The 18,780-nt window shown below is 39.9% G+C and overlaps 1 protein-coding gene across 5 annotated transcripts in view; it reads right to left on the bottom strand.

Moving 5' to 3' along the window:
* Window positions 1-18,780, bottom strand: part of LOC125457479 (multiple epidermal growth factor-like domains protein 6) — a 299,945-nt gene that overhangs the window by 67,568 nt on the left and 213,597 nt on the right. For all 5 annotated transcript variants that reach the window (XM_048541696.2, XM_048541697.2, XM_048541698.2 and 2 more), the window contains 7 exons: window positions 14,276-14,398; window positions 8,895-9,017; window positions 7,843-7,980; window positions 6,956-7,078; window positions 5,179-5,301; window positions 3,677-3,850; window positions 1,150-1,281 (listed from right to left, as the gene is read on the bottom strand). In XM_048541696.2, coding sequence (XP_048397653.1) covers window positions 1,150-1,281; window positions 3,677-3,850; window positions 5,179-5,301; window positions 6,956-7,078; window positions 7,843-7,980; window positions 8,895-9,017; window positions 14,276-14,398 — 936 coding nt within the window. The remainder of the gene's footprint in view (window positions 1-1,149; window positions 1,282-3,676; window positions 3,851-5,178; window positions 5,302-6,955; window positions 7,079-7,842; window positions 7,981-8,894; window positions 9,018-14,275; window positions 14,399-18,780) is intronic.

Below are 18,780 nucleotides of genomic sequence, written 5' to 3'. Positions count from 1 at the left end.
TTTCAAAAGCAATTATTTATGTAGTATTTTCAAGCTATGTAACTAAATCCAGTCATTTATGTATTGGTAATTAAATCTCTAAAACCTTGAGTTAATAAAAAAATCATTTTGAGTAACCATAAAAACAAAGCAAGTTGATTGCCCAGTGATTTGTTTCATTCTCTGGAGGAAAATTGCCTACACCCCCTGTTTTTCCAAATCAGTCAATCAGAACAAGTTCATACAATTAAGGCAGTTAAGAACATTTGCCACAAATTCCAGACGTCTTTAGAGGTTAACATGATTTCAGCTGTGAGAGGTTTTCTTGATCCCAAATGCGTGGATTGTGTGGATGAGGGTAGATGGTAGAATTTTTTAAATATTTAATGACGGGGTTCAAATTGTGTCAAAAGCCATGAGAGTGCATTTCAAGGTATTTATAAATCATAAAGCTCACTTGAGCCAGCTTAAGGGATTTTCAGTATTATATCAGTTTTAGTATTAGAGCTTGTCCCTTAGTGCACTTTAATCCTATGGCTCATCATGGTTACTGCAGGTCTAGTAGGGAATAATCTGCATTCTATAACGAGAACATGATCTCAATGTCTACATAACCAACGACATAGATGTTGAATCATTACAGGGATAAAACAAAGAACTGTGGGATGCTGGAGATCTGAAACAAACAAAATCAGAAATTGTTGGAGAAACTCAGCAGGTCTGTCAGCACCTTTGGAGAGAAAGCAGAGTTAACATTTCAAATCCAGTGAACCTTCTTCAGAATGGCAGTTCTGCAGGAAAAATCACGTAGAAAATTGGATCTCAATCGACCAGAGTAAATTCAAATATAATCACGAAAGATCAACCGATGTTTGGTATATTGCTAAAGTCAAGGAAATGAGGAAGGGGTTAAAGTATAAGCCAGTTCTGAGGAAGGGTCAGTGGACTCAAAATGTTAGCACAGATGCTGTTAGACCTTCTGAGTTTCTACTGTTTCTGTTTATACTTGTAACAGAACGTCCAAATAATTCCAAAATGCAGAGGAGATAAAGATTTTCTAAGATGAGTTAGTTGGACCATATAATTTAATAAAGGATATAAATAGGTTACTCAACAATCTAAAACAAAGCTGGAACATAAATTAACAGAGCTGAGAAGAAGTTCACTTACTTTCATTACAGATGAGGCCTGTTTGTCCTGCAGGACAGTTGCAGCCGTCTCCCTCAGCATTGCAGACACCACCATTAATACAGTCATTACAGGTAAGGCTACAGTCATTCCCAAAGGTGTTATCCAAGCAAACTACAATTGAAAACACATACTGTATTGAAAACAGTGAAAAATCAAAGAGAAGAAAATTTGATCTCAAAAGACTGGAGTAAATTCAAATAAAATCACCAAAGATCAATGCATATTTGGAATATTGCTAAAAATCAAGGAAATAAGCAAGGGACTAACATAAGGCACATTTTTAAAAAAATTGTCATTCTCACAGTCTATGAATATCATTTTTATTGGCTAAAATATGAACCAGGAACTAAAGTAGGCCACTCAGCCATTTCAGCCTGCTCCTTCATTCAATAATATCACAGCTGATCTGATTTTAACCTCAACGCTACAGTCCTACATATCCCTGATAATCTTTCATCCCTTTGATAAATCAGGAATCTATCTATATTTGTGTTAAAATATTTAATGATTCTGCTTCCACTGCCTTTTGAGGAAGGCAATTCCAAAGACTCACAGCTCTCTGAGATAGAATTGCCTCATCTCCCTTCTAAATGGACTTCCCCTTATGATTGAATTTTAACATTTAGTTTTAGATTCTGACACAACAGGAAACATGCTGTCAACATTTACCAGTCGAGACCCTTCAGGCTCGTGAATGGTTCAATTAAGTCACCTCTGATGCTTCTAATATCTAGAGGATATAGGCGTAGTCTGTCTAGCTTTTCCTCATAAAGCAATCTGCTCTTTCTAGGCATTAGTCTAGTAAAGCTTCTCAGAACTGCTTCCAATGCATTAACATCCATCCATAAGTACAACAATCAGTGCTGTGCACAGTACATTAATGTGGTCTCACCAATGTTCTGTAAAAATAAAGCATAACCTCTCTATTCTTACATTCAACCCTCTCACAATGAACCACAGCATTCTATTTTCCTTCCTGAAATGGAAGTTCTAAACATACAGCTTGTACTGTTACACCAGTTGTATTAAGAGGCATTTCCTGAAGTTTACTAAAATCTTGGATGATACCAAGCGTGGAGAACATCTTCCATATTGGCTGAGTTGAGAGGGCATGGAATGCACAAAAGGTATCCTAATTCATATTTAGAAAACTTGTATATCATTCAATCAAAAATCCAATAGATTCTGAGTTCTCAATTGTCTGGAGTCAAAGGTGTTTGGAATTTTCCTTCCTGTTTTGTTTTGCCTTCACAATGAGCAACAAATATCCAAGGAATTTGGCAGAAGGCTGAACAGCATGATCATCTTCCTGAATGGTGCCACAGGGCTGAATGCATCCTGAACCATAGATTTATTTCATGCCTGATAGCTCTCAAGGAAATGACTGTAATTTCTTCACTAGTATTTCTTTCAGGGAGAATGTCTGCTACAGATAATTCAACATTGTGTTTGCATCTCAGGACAATTGTGTCATGCAATAACTTGAGTCAGCAATGTAAAAATTGCCAAAGTTGAAATTTAATGCTAAAACAATTAGCAACAACATTGAAAAGAAAATGATAATGTGTTCTGAAGGGCAGACAGTTCTGTTCTGATATAACAAAGTGTGAAGCTTCATCAGAGAGGATCTAGGCCCGAAACGTCAGCTTTTGTGCTCCTGAGATGCTGCTTGGCCTGCTGTGTTCATCCAGTTTCACACTTTGTTATCTTGGATTCTCCAGCATCTGCAGTTCCCATTATCTCAGTTCTGTTCTGATGTCTGATTTCAGCAAAACTTTGACACAAGTCATGGCATACATTGGTTTACAGCAGTTTCTCAGAGAGCTGTGAGTCTTTGGAATTGCCTTCCTCAAAAGGCAGTGGAAGCAGAATCATTAAATATTTTAACACAGATATAGATAGATTCCTGATTTATCAAAGGGATGAAAGATTATCAGGGATATGTAGGACTGTAGCGTTGAGGTTAAAATCAGATCAGCTGTGATATTATTGAATGAAGGAGCAGGCTGAAATGGCTGAGTGGCCTACTTTAGTAGGGAAAGGGAAAGGTTCCAGAGTTTCTGCACATTATGCAATACCTCCAGGGTCTCACTTTTAAATTCCAGTTCTGCCTGCAAAGCCTAACATGAATCACCAGCAGAAGTTAGTATCTTCCGAGACTGAACTCAATGATACTGTGAGACCCTGCTTATCTTAAAGTCAGAATTCAAGAAAAAATCAACAATCTTCCACAGTCACTGCCACCAAGTATGAAGTGAACACCTCATGAGAATGACAACAGTCAAGAAGCTGCCTTTCATGAGAATCCTTTCACAAACACCATCATGTGCTTTTCTCAATGGGCAAGTCATTCTCCGCATTTTTCTCGGGAGAGGACAAGGAGTCAGGGTGGAAGAAGTGAAGAAAGAGTAGAACACATAGAATGCAAAAACCATCAAACAACTGCTTTAAGTTCTCAGTCAGTAACAGATGCAATTAACTGAATAAATTAATAAATAGCACGTACTGATTTTCTGCACAAGTCTGAGTTCGCTCCTCAGATCTTCTTGAAAGAAGGGTGTCAAGGAGGATTTGTAGTGAAGAAGCTGCGGAGGGGTTCTTAACAAAATATCTTGAAATCTAGCGAGTTTGATTTCTTCCTCTTCTTCATTTGCCTCCCTCTCAAATTCATCCTCCAGGGCTGAGGACAGAATAATACGTCAGCTGAATGATTATCACAATGCATCCTCCCTCAGTCACCTTTCACATTCTTACCACCACCTTCAACCTTCCCTCCATCACCATACCCTTGCCATCTACAACACTTCAATCACAACGCATCATACGTGAGCAACAGTCTGCCAATCTATAGCTACCCCATCACCCTCGACCCTTCTCCTATCACCCCAGAACTGACCTCAGTTACACTCAACTCTCCCACCCCTACACATCCCCAAACACGATTTCCTCTCCATCATGCTTTAGCTGCCTTTGGTAGAGATTGACCTTCCATCCGTAATTTAGCTACTTCCTTCTGTCTCCTTCAAATATTCTTAGGGCCATCATGTAGTGCCCTCTCTGCACTGCACTCAAGGCAACAGTTTCAGCCTCTTCTCCTCTTGTGCAATAAGGATGCCCCCACAGGAATAGCAACTCCTACTCATTCCCGATCCACCGGGGGAAGATTACCTTGCCTGAAGGCATAAAGGTTCTTGTTTACCACCAAATTAATTGTAGATGTAACTTTATCTGGTGACTATGTTTTTTAATGAGGATACATGATAAACTAATCCAATAAAAACAGGCTCTTATTGTTCGCTGTCAGGAACCAAGGTCTACCTTGGATCCACCGCTAACTTGCCTTCCAATTTTCATCCCACTTTTGGACAGCTGTCCTTTTACTTCCCATGTAATTAAGTGGCCCAGTCCAATTCATTTCCTGCTCCCAGGAGTTTCATTAGATTCCACTCTGAATTGCAGACGCAGAGCTATGGAAGCGGGTTTTCTTTCTAATATCTTAGCCAACAATGGTGTACATAATATGGTGAGAGCGCTGCAGTGGAAAGGAACTCAAATAAAGAAAACAATTCCCCGTATTGGAAGCTTCTACAATTTCCCAATGCAGATTGTGAGTACACTCCTGTCCATTTGATTGGGACAGAGATACACTCATTTTGATGATAATAGAACAACCCAGAACTTTGAAGAAAGTAAATTGTGAGCTACACAGCAGGAATTGTAATTTAAATAAGCCCCTTTGAATCCACTCAATATCAGGTTAGGTTTACTCTCAAATGGCCATGAGACAGAATATTTTAAAACATCTCACATATCCATTTTGAATAGTAAGATCAATTTGAACTTTCAAATAGTACTAACAGAACACAAATCAATGGCTGGTGGCTTAAAAGTAAATTCATAATGTAAGACAGATCAATTGCATGGCTTGAGGCACTTTTCAATTTATCCTCTGAAATCCCAGTTCAATGATTTATATGCTCTGCCCGTTTTTTGGCCATCTTTACTCACATGTACAGCTTTTCCTGTCTGTGTCCAGTCTGTATCCGCCCTGGCATGTACACTGATAGGATCCAAGAGTGTTTATACACAGATGGTCACAGCCAGCATTGTCTGCTGAGCACTCATCCACATCTAGAAGCAGAAATAAGGACTTAAATATAACTAAGCATGGGATAAGATAATGCCATTTGATCCATAATGACATGGATATCTCCTTCTTTAGGGTAGATGCAATCCATTCCATCAGAGTCTCCTATCCAATAACACCCTGAAGAAATGTCAATACAAATCCCGAAAGATTGTCAAGAAAATTGCAGAATATTCATCCACAATAACCTAATTGCCTGTAAACATACTTACATCAATGTCACAGGAACCTATGTGCTCAAAAGATCTATTCAGTCTATTATTATGCCCACAAGCACCAATCTCATTTATATCAGACATGAGACAGATTCTTTGCATGTTTCCTGGTCTGTCCTCATTGCTGTGTAAGATGTTTTGGAAAAGGGAAGAGCATTGATCCTGTTAAAATTCAAAGCTTTTAAAAGAATTAATATTCCCTCTCTGCCTCTGTCCATACCTCAAATTCATCCGTAGTTGGGAGGACAAGTGAATAACTGTTCCCAGGCCTTGGCCTTTGTAACTGTTAACATTTTAACACTCAAGAAAAGGTTGGCAGTAAGCCCAGAATGATTTCTCCTTCCAAACACTTGCACTGGCGGAGTGGCATCTTCTAATCAGAGCATGTGCATCAAACATGTGATTGGCATATGCTCAAAGTGGTGTGGCAATTATAATCATTTTGACTCCACAGTCTGAGAGGGATGGCCAACTGTAGGAAGGTACTGGAGGTGACGGTGTGGGTCAGGAGTACAGTGCTGCCATCAGACCCTGAATTAGAAATTACTGGCCCAGAATAATCCCAAGTGGAGTAGCTGCTTCTGTTGCTTACAAATCACATGGTCTTTACATTTCCAAGAGTGTACTCCTTGTGCCATCTAGAGGTGACGTTGATATAATTCAGAGCACCCTCACCCCCCCAAAAATGTTTAAAATCTAAATAACTTAAAGTGTGTGAAATAAACATCTAGGTGTAAATTGGTTTAGCTCTTAACAGTGTTCCAAATCTGTGCAGGAAACCGACACTGTAGATAGCTAACATCATGTCGTGAATTTATCAATCACAGAAAACGACCACAAAAGGGATAAAATGAAGGTGGCAGGGAACAATGAATGTAACAATATCCCAGGAGCTAACTGAGACATTCTTTTCATTTCCATCAATTCTGTATTTGCCAAATTCCTTTTCAGCATTATTAACACCAACTCCAGTCTGGCACTGGCCTTGAAAAGGATTGTATAATTTCATCGTTGCATTCTTTCTGCAAAAGCTCTGAAACGCCAAAGATCGGATAGGTAGAGCTATGCTTTCCATAAAAGTATTTAAAATCGATATTTGGAGATTGCTACACAAATTTCAGATTGTCTATTCTGGTAAGGCATAAGGGATTCTGCAAAATGAATTCACATTGTAAAAACAGTCTTGATTAGGCATTCCATTCACTCAATAGTTTGTGTGGTCTTTAGGATTTCCCTCCTCCCTATCAAAGCATCATACTCATTTTGTGCATGTCCTTGAACAATGCAACATGTCAGTTTGACAAAATGGAAATGCAGATAGCCTGTTCCCACATGGGTAATGTGGGACATTCACTGTAAAGTGCAATTACAAGCTGGATACAGAATAAATGACTTCTCAATTTTCCTTTCACCCTCACTGTACCATCACAGCTGCATCCATCCACGTTCAACCTGTATCCCGCTTGACAGCTGCATTCATAGCCTCCAGGATTGTTATTACAGTCTTGTGCACAGCACGCTGTATCAGTCTCACACTCATTAGAATCTGTAAGGGATAGAAGCATTAGGAAATGTCAATGTTATAGCGGATGGAATTCAGTCTTTGGTTGGGTATAAGAAACATCAACTCAGTCATCGAACCTAGACAAAATTCATACAGGTTGATTCTACCATGAGATCTATTAATCTGACAATGTTAAGGTTCACCATCATGATATCAGTCGATTAAGAAACAAGAAAATTGCACTATCATTTTGTATCATGACTATCATGTATTGCATCAAGACTCACAGAGATCACAGAAGTGTGGGTACAATAGTAATTTTCCCCTATTATTTACCCTTTTGTAATCAAATATTAGTCTTGATTCACTATTCAAAGTTAAAACATTATAGGGCAGGTAGTATTAACATAAATCAACGTTCAAGTTTGGAATTAATTAGGATGCACATAGGTGGGATTATCAGCTGGTCCTCCAAACTAGCAATCACACTCTTGGCTCTACCCTTGCACTATTTCCAGGTCTTAGTTGGCCTCACAGCCAGAATGAAAAGTAACAGAAACCAGCAGAGTCTGACCAGAACAACTTGTTCTAAGCTTGACACTGGAATGGCTCTGCAGTATTGTCTAAGTTATATGAAAGCAAACATCTATAAATAGCTAACCGATGAGGTTCACTCAATACAATATTGTATTTTTAATTTTAATGTTACACTACTCTTTAATTGAGCTTTAGTTGTGTTAAAATAAGTAATTGAAAATTTAGCTACAGGTTATATTCATAATATCTATGTTTGGGCATTGTCATACCAAGACATGTGCGCCCATCGGAGTCTAGTAGATATCCTTGATTACAAAAACAGGAGGGTCCATTGGATGTGTGTTTGCAGTGATGAGTACAGCCTCCATTGTTCCTTTCACAGCTGTTCACGATCTCCATTTCAATACCTGTCAAGGCAAAGATAAACAAAACATCATCCACTCAGAATCATGACATCAAAAGTGAAAGATGTTTACATTGTAATTCTGACAGAGTCCAAGCTGGAGACTTAGTCTCTGGCACCACTGAGATTCTGATTTGAATTGCAAGGTGTGGACCGTATGAGGTGGAGATTTCTTAAACTGGGACTTCCCATATTCTAAATCAACAGTCAGATTTTAGGATTTATGTGATAATCGGTGTGGCAATGGAGATGAGACCAGCCACATCCAGAAGAAAGTTCCTAGTTTTCAGGTTAGACAAATAGCCTGAACATCCGGAGAAATAAACACAAAAGTTTGCAAGTGCAATCAGATCATTGCTTTCGGTCAAGAGCTGGTTTGACACATTTCAGAAGTAATTCACCAGCTGTAAAGCAACACATTTCAGCAATGATAATAAAAAATGGAAAACGCTAGAAATACTCAGCAGGTGGGGCAGCATCTGTGGAATAAACAGAGTAAGCAATCAGTGATGTTTCATCAGACAGGCTGAATATTTCCAGCATTTCCTATTTTCATTTCAGATTCCCAATATCTCCATTCTGCTTTACTTCATTCTGACAGTGTCAACATTTCAAATATACTTCAGAGGCTGTAAAACCCTTTGGAATGTCCTGACATTGTGAATGGTTCCAAACAAATGCATGTTCTTCGTTTTGTTTACATCTACAGTGCTATCTGGCCTACGTAGGTAATCTTCTTTGTCTTTGAGAGAGAAAAACACATTAATGCTGTGAATCATGCTGAAAGGTCTGATGCAAAACTTCATTACCAAGTACCATCACTGTCGTTAATGGCTTGGAGAAAGTGACCTGAATAAGATATCTAACCTAGTGATCACCTTGTTGATTACACATGCCAAGGTTGATGATTGTACTTACGGTAACACTGCTTCCCATTAGCACCGAGCTCAAATCCAGGGTTACAGACACAGCTGAATGATCCCAGGGTATTGACACATCGATGAGCGCACTTTGCAATTCCTGTGGCACACTCATTAATGTCTACAAAGAAAAGGGTGACCATTAACCAAGAAAATAGTAAATCACTCATCAAGCAGAACAATAAAGTCCTTCACAGTTAGCAACAGGGGGACACAGATCAACCAGAAAATGATACACCTGGCGATGATAAGCAGCCTTTCAGGTCATTGCATATACCACAATGCCATTCCACATGTGATGCTGGCATACTAAATAATCACTTCATCCTTTTCAACAAAAAACATTTACAATAGCGCCAGTTGATACAGACAACACCACCAATGACCCCAATCACACAGAGCATCATGTGCAATGACTTTTTGCGCTGGGTCCACTGCACAGCTGCCTCCTGGTAAAAGCAATGTTTTCTCAATGAGGTAGGTGTTAAGGACACTAAACACACAAGTGAAATCTGAGATGGTCATGTTCCAGGAAAGGATAAAATAATAACGCAGTGATGTGTAACGGATTGGCGTTTAAACTCCTGCTGGAATGGACGAGTGGGGATCGAATAGGAGACTTTTAATTTGTGACATAAAGCAATATATGTCATAAATGGAGGAGTTTTTCTGAAATTAACAGTATGCCCATTATTTATTAGAAACCCATTCACTCAAAACAGTTCACTGGGCCATTAACCTCTAACTCTTGGGAATCAGAGGACAGTAGGCATACTGATGCAGGGATTTCGAACAAACACTGCTGTTTATTGGGTTTAATTGGGTGCTTAAGTCATTCCTGATGTTTACATATTTTGCCATTAGAATCAATACCAAGCAAATCCTTCCTGGATTTTCTAAAGCCAATCACTGTGAAAAATGTCAAATCAAAAAAAACTCTTCCCAGCAGATAACATGAAAAACTTACAATGGAGGTACTGCCAATTGTAGAAACTTTTGATTTGATTTATTATTGTCATTTGTAACGAGATGCAATGAAAGGCATTGTTTTGCATGTTAACCAGACAAGTCATGCCCTATATAAGTACTTCAGGGTAATGGAACAGAATGCAGAGTGTAGCATTACAGGTACCGAGATGGTGCAAAAAAAATCAATTCTAAAATATGAGAGGTCTTTTCATAAGTCTGATAGCAGCAGACTTGATTCTGTTGGTGCATGTTTTCAAACTTTTGTATCTTCTACCCTATAAAAGAGGATGGAAGAGAGTATAACCAGTGTGGGGGTGGTCTTTCATTATGTTGCAAACATGCAATAGGAGTGGTCAACTCTAGCACAACTCACCCAATTTCTGATGAGCTTAGTGCACTCAATACATACTGGAAGCTGTACGGAGTCATGCAGCGCTCCATCCTTGTGAGCTACACTCCACAACACTATGGTGCAGCTCATTACTACACAGAAGTATCCAGCAAAGATTTTGCCAAAAATATTTTCAATCCAATGCTCTTGTGGTGCATTGGCAGCGTCCCTACCTCTGGGCCAGAAAACTTGGGTTCAAGTCCCACCTGCTCCAGAGGTGTGTAACAATATCTTTCAACAAGTTGACGAGAAGATATCTGTACTTGATCAAGGAAAGTTCTGTATTGTACAAGCTGGCTACCTCAGGATGGTTAGAACTAATAACGCCAAGGTCATGTGTTCAGTTCCCACACTGGTCAATGTTGCTGTCTTCAAACCGAGGGTTTAATTTTTGGCCCACTTGTGGTGAAGCGGTAATGTTCCTACAGCTGCACCAGGTGGCCCAGGTTCAAGTCCACTTACATCACTGAACAGGTTGATCAGAAAGATAGGTTTAAAAAATTTAGATGACTTCACAGCATCCTGAACACTGTTTGGATTGAAATATCTGCTCTAGTCTGCCATGGCTATGTGACCTCTATCATGTGGCACTCACCCAATGGGCAAACAACTTAAGCTTCACTTCAATAAAGCTCTCATGTTGTGAGTGTGTGCAACACAAACGTGGTACAGACTATATATTTATACTATTACAATACTAATATTGTAGAGCTCAAATAAAAAGCACAACTGCAAATCTGTGAGCTGCCACTGAACATGAAAAATTATATCTCACAGTTAAGATACCTGTTAAAAGAAAAATGGCTATCCGCTCCTGTTCATATTACTAGGAACGTGAATCAGAACTGGGAATTTTTCCACAGTGTAGTTACCCAATGTCTACCAATTTGTTGAGCCAATCAGTACAAGTATGAGTCACTGCACTATTATTACTGTTAAGAAGAAACTGTTTTGAAATGCATTCCACCCTAAATCTCTCCAAACAGCAGAAGCAAACACATTGCAGAAATTTTAAAAGCTTTAAAGGCATGTTTTGAGAACCAAGCAAACATTACAAATGAACAATATTTGAATAATACCAGATAACAAAATGAAAAGGAGTCCATTAGTCAAGGCATAATTTCATTAACACATTTTGCACTCAGGACTGAGCTAGAATTGTACAAGGGTTAAGGGATCCAACAGTGAAAACATATCTACTGAGAGAAGACAAACTTATACTCAGACAAACAATTATGCAGAAGGGATGAGGTTGTGTATCATGAAGCTGGAGAATACTCATGGCAGATTAAACCAGGTCTTGTATTGTGCTGACAGATGGTCCAAGCACATAGGACTATATAATCACAGTCAAGTGGCAGGATGCAAATAATGCAAAAGACAAGGAGGAATGTACAACGTGGAGTAACCAGTGTTCACACTTCAAAAAACTGATTCATTTTTGCACAAATTTCACGGCTAAAGCACCACAAGAACTTACAGGTGGGTAGTGGACAGGCAGCACTGAAGATTCTGATGAATTATGATACACCACACAAGGGTGGCTCAGTCACATCCATACGTGAGACATGGTTTGTGACTGTTGGATGAGAACTACAAAAGAAGGGCATCAGGCTAATGTAAAATATCAGATTCACACTGGTGTGTCATGCAACATAATGGTCTCGCCAGGCATATTCAAAGTGGCTCATAACGGCAATCCAAAAATGAAACCTGCAAAATTAAATTTAAGGCTAAATACCTGAGCCAAGACAACAGATTACTCAGCAAGCCCATTGTAAAAACATATACAAGGATCTGACGTTCCAGATCAAATGGCATCATCTTAAGCAAAGCAACTCTAAAGCTTGGAATGGTAACCCTCAATGTGCCAAAATAGAATTGCAAACTTGCAGTCCACTGGACCATTGACTGTGAAATACATTCTAGACGAACAAAAAGATATGTTCATTGAAGTTATTTATGTTTCCCTGGGAATTATCATTTTGAAGGGGATGCGAATACAAGACTCATGCAGCATCTGCTGAAGAAAATTCCAGCCCTCTGAAAGACAAGATCAAAGAACTGGAAAAGTAGAGATTACACAAGAAAGTGACAACACCTACAGGATGAATTAATAGCATGGCAGGAGTGGGATAATCTGGAAAGGTGAGAGTATGCATTGACCCAAGACAACTCAGTAAAGCCCTGTAGATATCTTATAATCCTATGTCAACCACTGAAGGAATTTTGCCACAACTTGCAAAGGAAAAAGTTTTTTTCCACCCTATGTGCGAAGGATGGATACTGGCAAGTGAAGCAGCATTAAAACAGAAGCTTTCTAACTCAATTCTTTGCAACTCTTTGGGAGATACTGATGACAGCATGTGCTGTTGGCCACTGCTACTAACCCAGAACATTAGAACACAGACATTGTGAGATTGTAAGTGATCATCCTGAAGTGAAAGCTGTAATGAATGATCTATTAATTGATGGACATAGAGCTACAATTAAAGAAGCCATTGCTGACCACAATCAAAATCAAGTGTGGCTTCTCGACACAGCTTCCAATGAGAGCATAACGTTGAACAAGAAAATAATTTAAAGATGCCCAAAGTCAAATATATGTGCCACACACTGAGATACTGAAAGGGTAGCTGTAGCAGAATTTCAGCTGTCCATCAGTGAACAGTTATGACAACACACAGCCAAGAACATGCAATGGTATTGGCACCATTAAGAAACTAGCATCAAAATCAAGCAACTAGTGATGGCAACACCAGTTCTTAAATTCTCCAATGTAGCTGAAGAAGTTACGCTGCAATGTTATACGACTTGAAACAACACTAATGCAGCAAAGCCATCCAATTGCAGTCATAAGTATTTGACAAATTAGTGCGACTGAAGGTAGATAAGCCAGCAGAACCTGATGGCCTGCAACGAAGAGTTTTAAGAGAATTAGCTGCAAAGATAGTGAAGACATTAGCAGAGGCATTCTGAAGCTAGAAGTAAATGCATCTGCATACCAATCCACAGCTTAGAGAGAACACTGGTCATGTATTCAACATGACCTGTAGGCAGAGATCTTGTGCTTCATTTCAATAAAGCCCTTGTGTTGAACATTTGTTGAAATGCACACTCTGAAGAAACACCACTTCCCAGCTTGAGATGCTGTTAACCCTCTTCAGAGAATCTACCTTTTGAGTTAAATTTGTCGAGTAATCTCAGCAATTTTGCTTATCTAACAGGAAGCAGTTTTTATTTTCTGTCTTCAATTGAGACAATGAATTAGTGCACAGAATTCTGTGGATGCTCTTCCAAATAACACTCTAGAATGAAAGGAGACGATATTTCTGATTTGTGGAGTCAGCAGTGTTTGGCCACTTTCAAAAATACCCTATCACGGCACCAGCCCAAATCCAAGCACCTATGACCAATTTACATCATTGGTTGTCCATTATTTGTTTGGTCCAATCCCCTGCCATCCCACTTCTAGATGTTTTCTAGCTATATCATTATTCAGAACTTCACATAACTCAATAAAAAGTCCTGTGTTTCAGTTGTGTGAGTGCACAGATGTATTTCTGGTACAGTAATCTTTAACACATCTAAATCTTGAGGGACTGCAATGATTAGTAATATACTAAATTCAGTTAACATAATAGCACAAGTGCAGTGGGGTAAAATACAGAATACAAATAATTAGTTAAAAGCTTTTTGTTTTATTTTTTGAATCAGAGAATGATAAGAAAGATTCATTTTTAGCAGTGAGAATGTTCCATTGTGCCCACATGCAGGATGGTTTTGGTCAATACTTATATAATGAAAGCCCCCATTTGAACAGCAAGACATTGATTTGAAATCCGCATCATTTTATTTGTTGAAATGTTAATTCTGAACTATTTCAGTGAAAGGGAACTGGTCTTAGCCTTTGGTGATCCTAACATGGGAACAAAGAATAGAACAGGATTAAATAAGTGAGGGGGAACTGGGATACACACAGGCTGCTGTTTGATTCGATCACTCAAGCATTTCCTCACCTTCACAACTTTTTCCATTTGACATTAGCCGATATCCAAGATTACATTCACAATGTGCAATTCCAGCTTCACTGCGGCATATGTGGCCACACCCACCATTCCTCTCACTGCATGGATCTTTCACTGATGAGTACAAAACAAACATAAGTAAACTTCAAGTACTTCACTTGGTGTGCTATAGCACAACTTATTGTAACACTCTCTGCTATTAGACAGTCTGTACACTGGAGGGTCCACATCCATGCACACTAAAGCATTATCATTAATTTTACCACAAGGCTACCAGCTGGAGAATTACAGTGCAATGACTTTTTTTCCTATTTTCTGAAAGGCTGCTAATGTTGAGTCAGCATTGTGTTTCTTTTTATTTCTGATTGAATTATAGTTCTGTTAACTTTGTTTTTCTCACCAGACATTTTGAAATGACATGTTTTCATCATGTGGGTAAAACTAACAAGGGCAATATTTATTGCCCATCAGTAAAAATTCTGAGAAGCAGTTGTTACATCTTCTCCTTCACTGCCGCAGCCCTTATGGTACTCTTTCCTGTGAGATCATATTGCACGGGGAATTTACAAACTGACCATCAGCATTAAAGGATTAGTAATAGATATCGAATTCAGGACAATGTGAGGTTTTTTGAATCATAGAATCCCTACAGTGCGGAAACAGGCCCTTCGGCCCGACAAGTCCACACTGACCCTCAGAGCATCCCCCCCCGACCCATCCCCCATAACCCACCTAATCAAGACATCCCTGAACACTATGGGCAATTTAGCATGGCCAATCCGCCTAGCCTGAAAATTTTTGGACTGTGGGAGGGAGGAAACCCATGCAGACGCTGGGAGAATGTACAAACTCCACGCAGGCAGGCGCCCGAGGGTGGAATCAAACCAGGGCCCCGGCACTGTGAGGCAGCAGTGCCAACCACTGAGTCACTGTGCCGGCTTATTCCAGTACGTAATTTTTCTTAGTCCATCCCTAATAACCCTGCAGAAAGTAATAGTAATTTGCCTTCTTGAAGCACTGTAATCTGAGTGGAGTAGGAACACCCACAGTGCAATTAAAAGGGGAACTTCAGGGTTACAACAAAGCAGCATTGAAGGAATGGCTGTCTAATTACATGTCAGGATGGCTATGACTTGGAGGGAACTTGCAGGTGTCACTGTACCCATACACCTGCTGCCCATGGCCTTCTAGGTGGTAGCGGTCATGGGTTTGGAAGGTGCTGTTAAAGGAGCCTTGGTGAGTTACTGCAGTGCATCTTGTGGATAAAACTCATTGGAAATGAGTGTCACTCTCAATACATGTATTTATTGTCAATTCTTAATTGCCCCTGAGATGGTGGTGCTGACCTTGAACCTTCTTGAATCATAGTACTCCTTATGGTGTAGGTATACCCACCGTGTTGTTCCAGGATACTGAGCCAGTAATAATGAAGGAATAATAATATATTTCCATGTCAGGATTTTGGGCTTCATGGAGGAGAACTCATCCAGGCACATACAAAGTTTTCTATCACACTTCTGACTTTCGCTTTGAAGACTGTGGATAGGCTGTGGGGCAGTTGATTCACTTCCTTCATAATTTCCAGCCACTGATCTGTTCTAGTAGTTACAATATTTACATGGCTGGTTTAGATCAGGTTTTATTCAATTCTGACACCTAGGATGTTGATAATGTGTGGGGTTTCAGAAATAGCAATGTCATTGAATGTCAAGGAGAGGTGATGAGATTTTTCCTCATTGCAAATAGATGTCGCCTGAAATGTGAATGTTACTTGTCAGCCTGAAAGTTCAGATCTTGCTAGAAACAGACACTAACTGCTTCAGTAGCTAAAAAACTGAAAGTGGCACTGAACATTGTGCAATTATCAGCAAACATCCCCAACTTTGACCTTAGGACGAAGGGATGGTCATTATGAAGTAGCCGATGATGGTTGGGCCAAGGACCTTCCTATGAAGCACTCCAGCAGAGATGTCCTGGAGTTGAGTAATTAGGCTGCAATAAGCTTCCTTCTATTATTCATGACTCCAACTAGTGGAGTAATTTTCCTCTTATTCCAAATGACTTCTTGTTTTCTCCTTGATACCACAATTGGTCAAGTACTACTTTGATGTTGAGAGTGGTCTCTCTCATCTCTCTTGGGGTCAGATTTGCAGGAGTTAATAAAGTTCTGTTAAATAAAGCTGAACTCCAGTCTTTTACTGTAGTAATGTTAAAGCTGTCTGGAAATTCCAGACTGTACTTTATCAGTGAGTGTGCTCCAAGGTCACTTCATATGGCTTTGGCATAAGTGTGGGACAAAAACCTGAAAAATTTATTAGTTTGTCAGGCAGCCAGGTTCAACCAACCAAGTTCGAAATTTAACGAGAACAGCAAAGGCTGATTGGCGTGCAATATATCCAGGAAAATTGGCTGCCTTTAATATATGCTAATTGCTTAATTGGAGAGAGATTTCAATGCACTTTCCAATTTAAAAGTTGCGCCTGGGAGAGCTGAAATTTGCCAGTCAAAATAAGGTGGGAACACAATGGCAGTTCAGAATGCTTGAGCAAACTCATACAAATACTGTAATAAGTATTCAATACTCTTACTACTAATGGCAAAGATTTGTTCACTGTAGAGTCTACAGTCATATATCACAGAGGAGGCCCTTCGACCCATTGAGTCTGCAATCTGCTGAGAGTTTACTCACTAATTGAAGGTTTCCTGGGTCACTACAGGACAGGTTATGCATTGGTTCCTGTGGTTTGGATCTCAAACATGGGGTAAGGAACAGCTGCTGGGAGCAAGAAACTAATAGGGGGCTGGTAACAAACTGAAAGGGTGGGGGGAAGCCAGTAAAGAGGGTGCTACAAGGAACAGCCAGGGCAGGGGTCTTGTGGTGACTAGTAGAAGGGGGACCAGTGGAGCGGCGAAAGGAATAGTAAAGAAGATGGGGGGCATTGGGGAGCAGCAAACAGAATTTATTTTTCTTTACTCATTCATGGGTTGAGGGCGTCACTGGTTAGACAGCATTTATTGCCCATTCCTAATTGCCCAGAAGGCAGTTAAGAGTCAACCACATTGCTGTGGGTCTAGAGTCACATGTAGGCCAGACCAGGTAAGGATGGCAGTTTCCTTCCCTAAAGGCATGAGCGAATCAAATGGGTTTATCCAACAATTGACAATGGATTCACGGTCATCATTAGACTCTTAATTCAAGGTATTTACTGAATTCAAATTCCATCATCTGCTATGGTGGGATTTGAAGCCAGGTCCCCAGAATGTTATCTGGGTCTCTGGTTTAACAGTCCAGCAATAGTACTACTAGGCATTCGCCTCCCTATTGGATACAATTCACAGGAGACCCTACTCACAACACAGCGTCGAACAGGCAAAAGATGAGTTTCCTTGATCTATCTGATCAACAGTTTCAGAGGCTTTATGTTGTCACATCATTGCTCGCGGACATCTGCAGCTTCCTAGATGATGACCTGCTACCTTGTGGACCTTAAGGCTATGACTTTACTAGCAGCTGCTAAAGACACCATTGACTTTGGCCATTTCCACCTCTGGATTCTTCCACAGCTCCTCTGAGGCATGTTCATGATCTTGCAAATTGGCAGCCCAAGGCAACTGATTGGTGGATTGATTGAACATAATGTGAGCTTTGGCTGTGCTGACGCCAGTCAAAATGAACAGGTAATTAAACTTAGGCTGCTGTTCCAAAGGTGACGGCTTTCTCTAGTTGACTGTGTATATATAACAATCCAGGGATCACATCTGGAAATAGTAGTGAATGACCAAGACTTACAATCTCTCAATGTTAGCCGGTATATAATCACATAATGATAATTCTACAGGTGTCCATGCAGTTGAAAACTGGCTTGTATCTGATGCATGATTGAGCAAGTCATTGCAGGCAGAAGACATATTTTGGACAAATCTGGAGGAACCCATGAGTAAACACCTGTCAGGGTGTATTGAATAGTCGGGATACATAACAACGTGCAGCAAGAGGGGTTTGGAAAGTTAGAAGGAGCATGCTGCAGAGTGAAGATCTGAGAATTTAGGGGATGAATAGGTCATGAGAGGTATGCACCACCAGCTGCTGATATCACTTCCTGGGATATCGGCAATGCCCTTAATAATGCCACGCTCTCTCAAGTTTTATCAGTGAACTGACATCAGAAGAACATATTACAACTTCTCTCCCACACATCACGCTGACTCAAAGGCCCCCTCACAACAACCAACCACCCAAGGCTGGGATAGACCAATTTTTATTCAGTGAGGGAATCAATGGTTAAGGGAAAAGGCAGGTAAGTGGATTTGAGCATTATAAGGTCATTATACTGATCTAAATGGCCTACTTCTGCTCTTATATCATAGGGTCTTAGGCACAGCACTCATTTGCTCACTTCATTTCATCATCCTTTACTTCAGACAAGTTCAGATGGTAACCTGCCACCTAGCAACCGAAAATGGGCAAGATGGGAAATGGTTCACAAAAGCAAAAT

Source organism: Stegostoma tigrinum, chromosome 14 (genome assembly GCF_030684315.1).
Source record: "Stegostoma tigrinum isolate sSteTig4 chromosome 14, sSteTig4.hap1, whole genome shotgun sequence".
NCBI classification, from domain to species: domain Eukaryota; kingdom Metazoa; phylum Chordata; class Chondrichthyes; order Orectolobiformes; family Stegostomatidae; genus Stegostoma; species Stegostoma tigrinum.
Note: the sequence above shows the minus strand (reverse complement) of the source record. Positions and strands in the feature narration are given on the sequence as shown.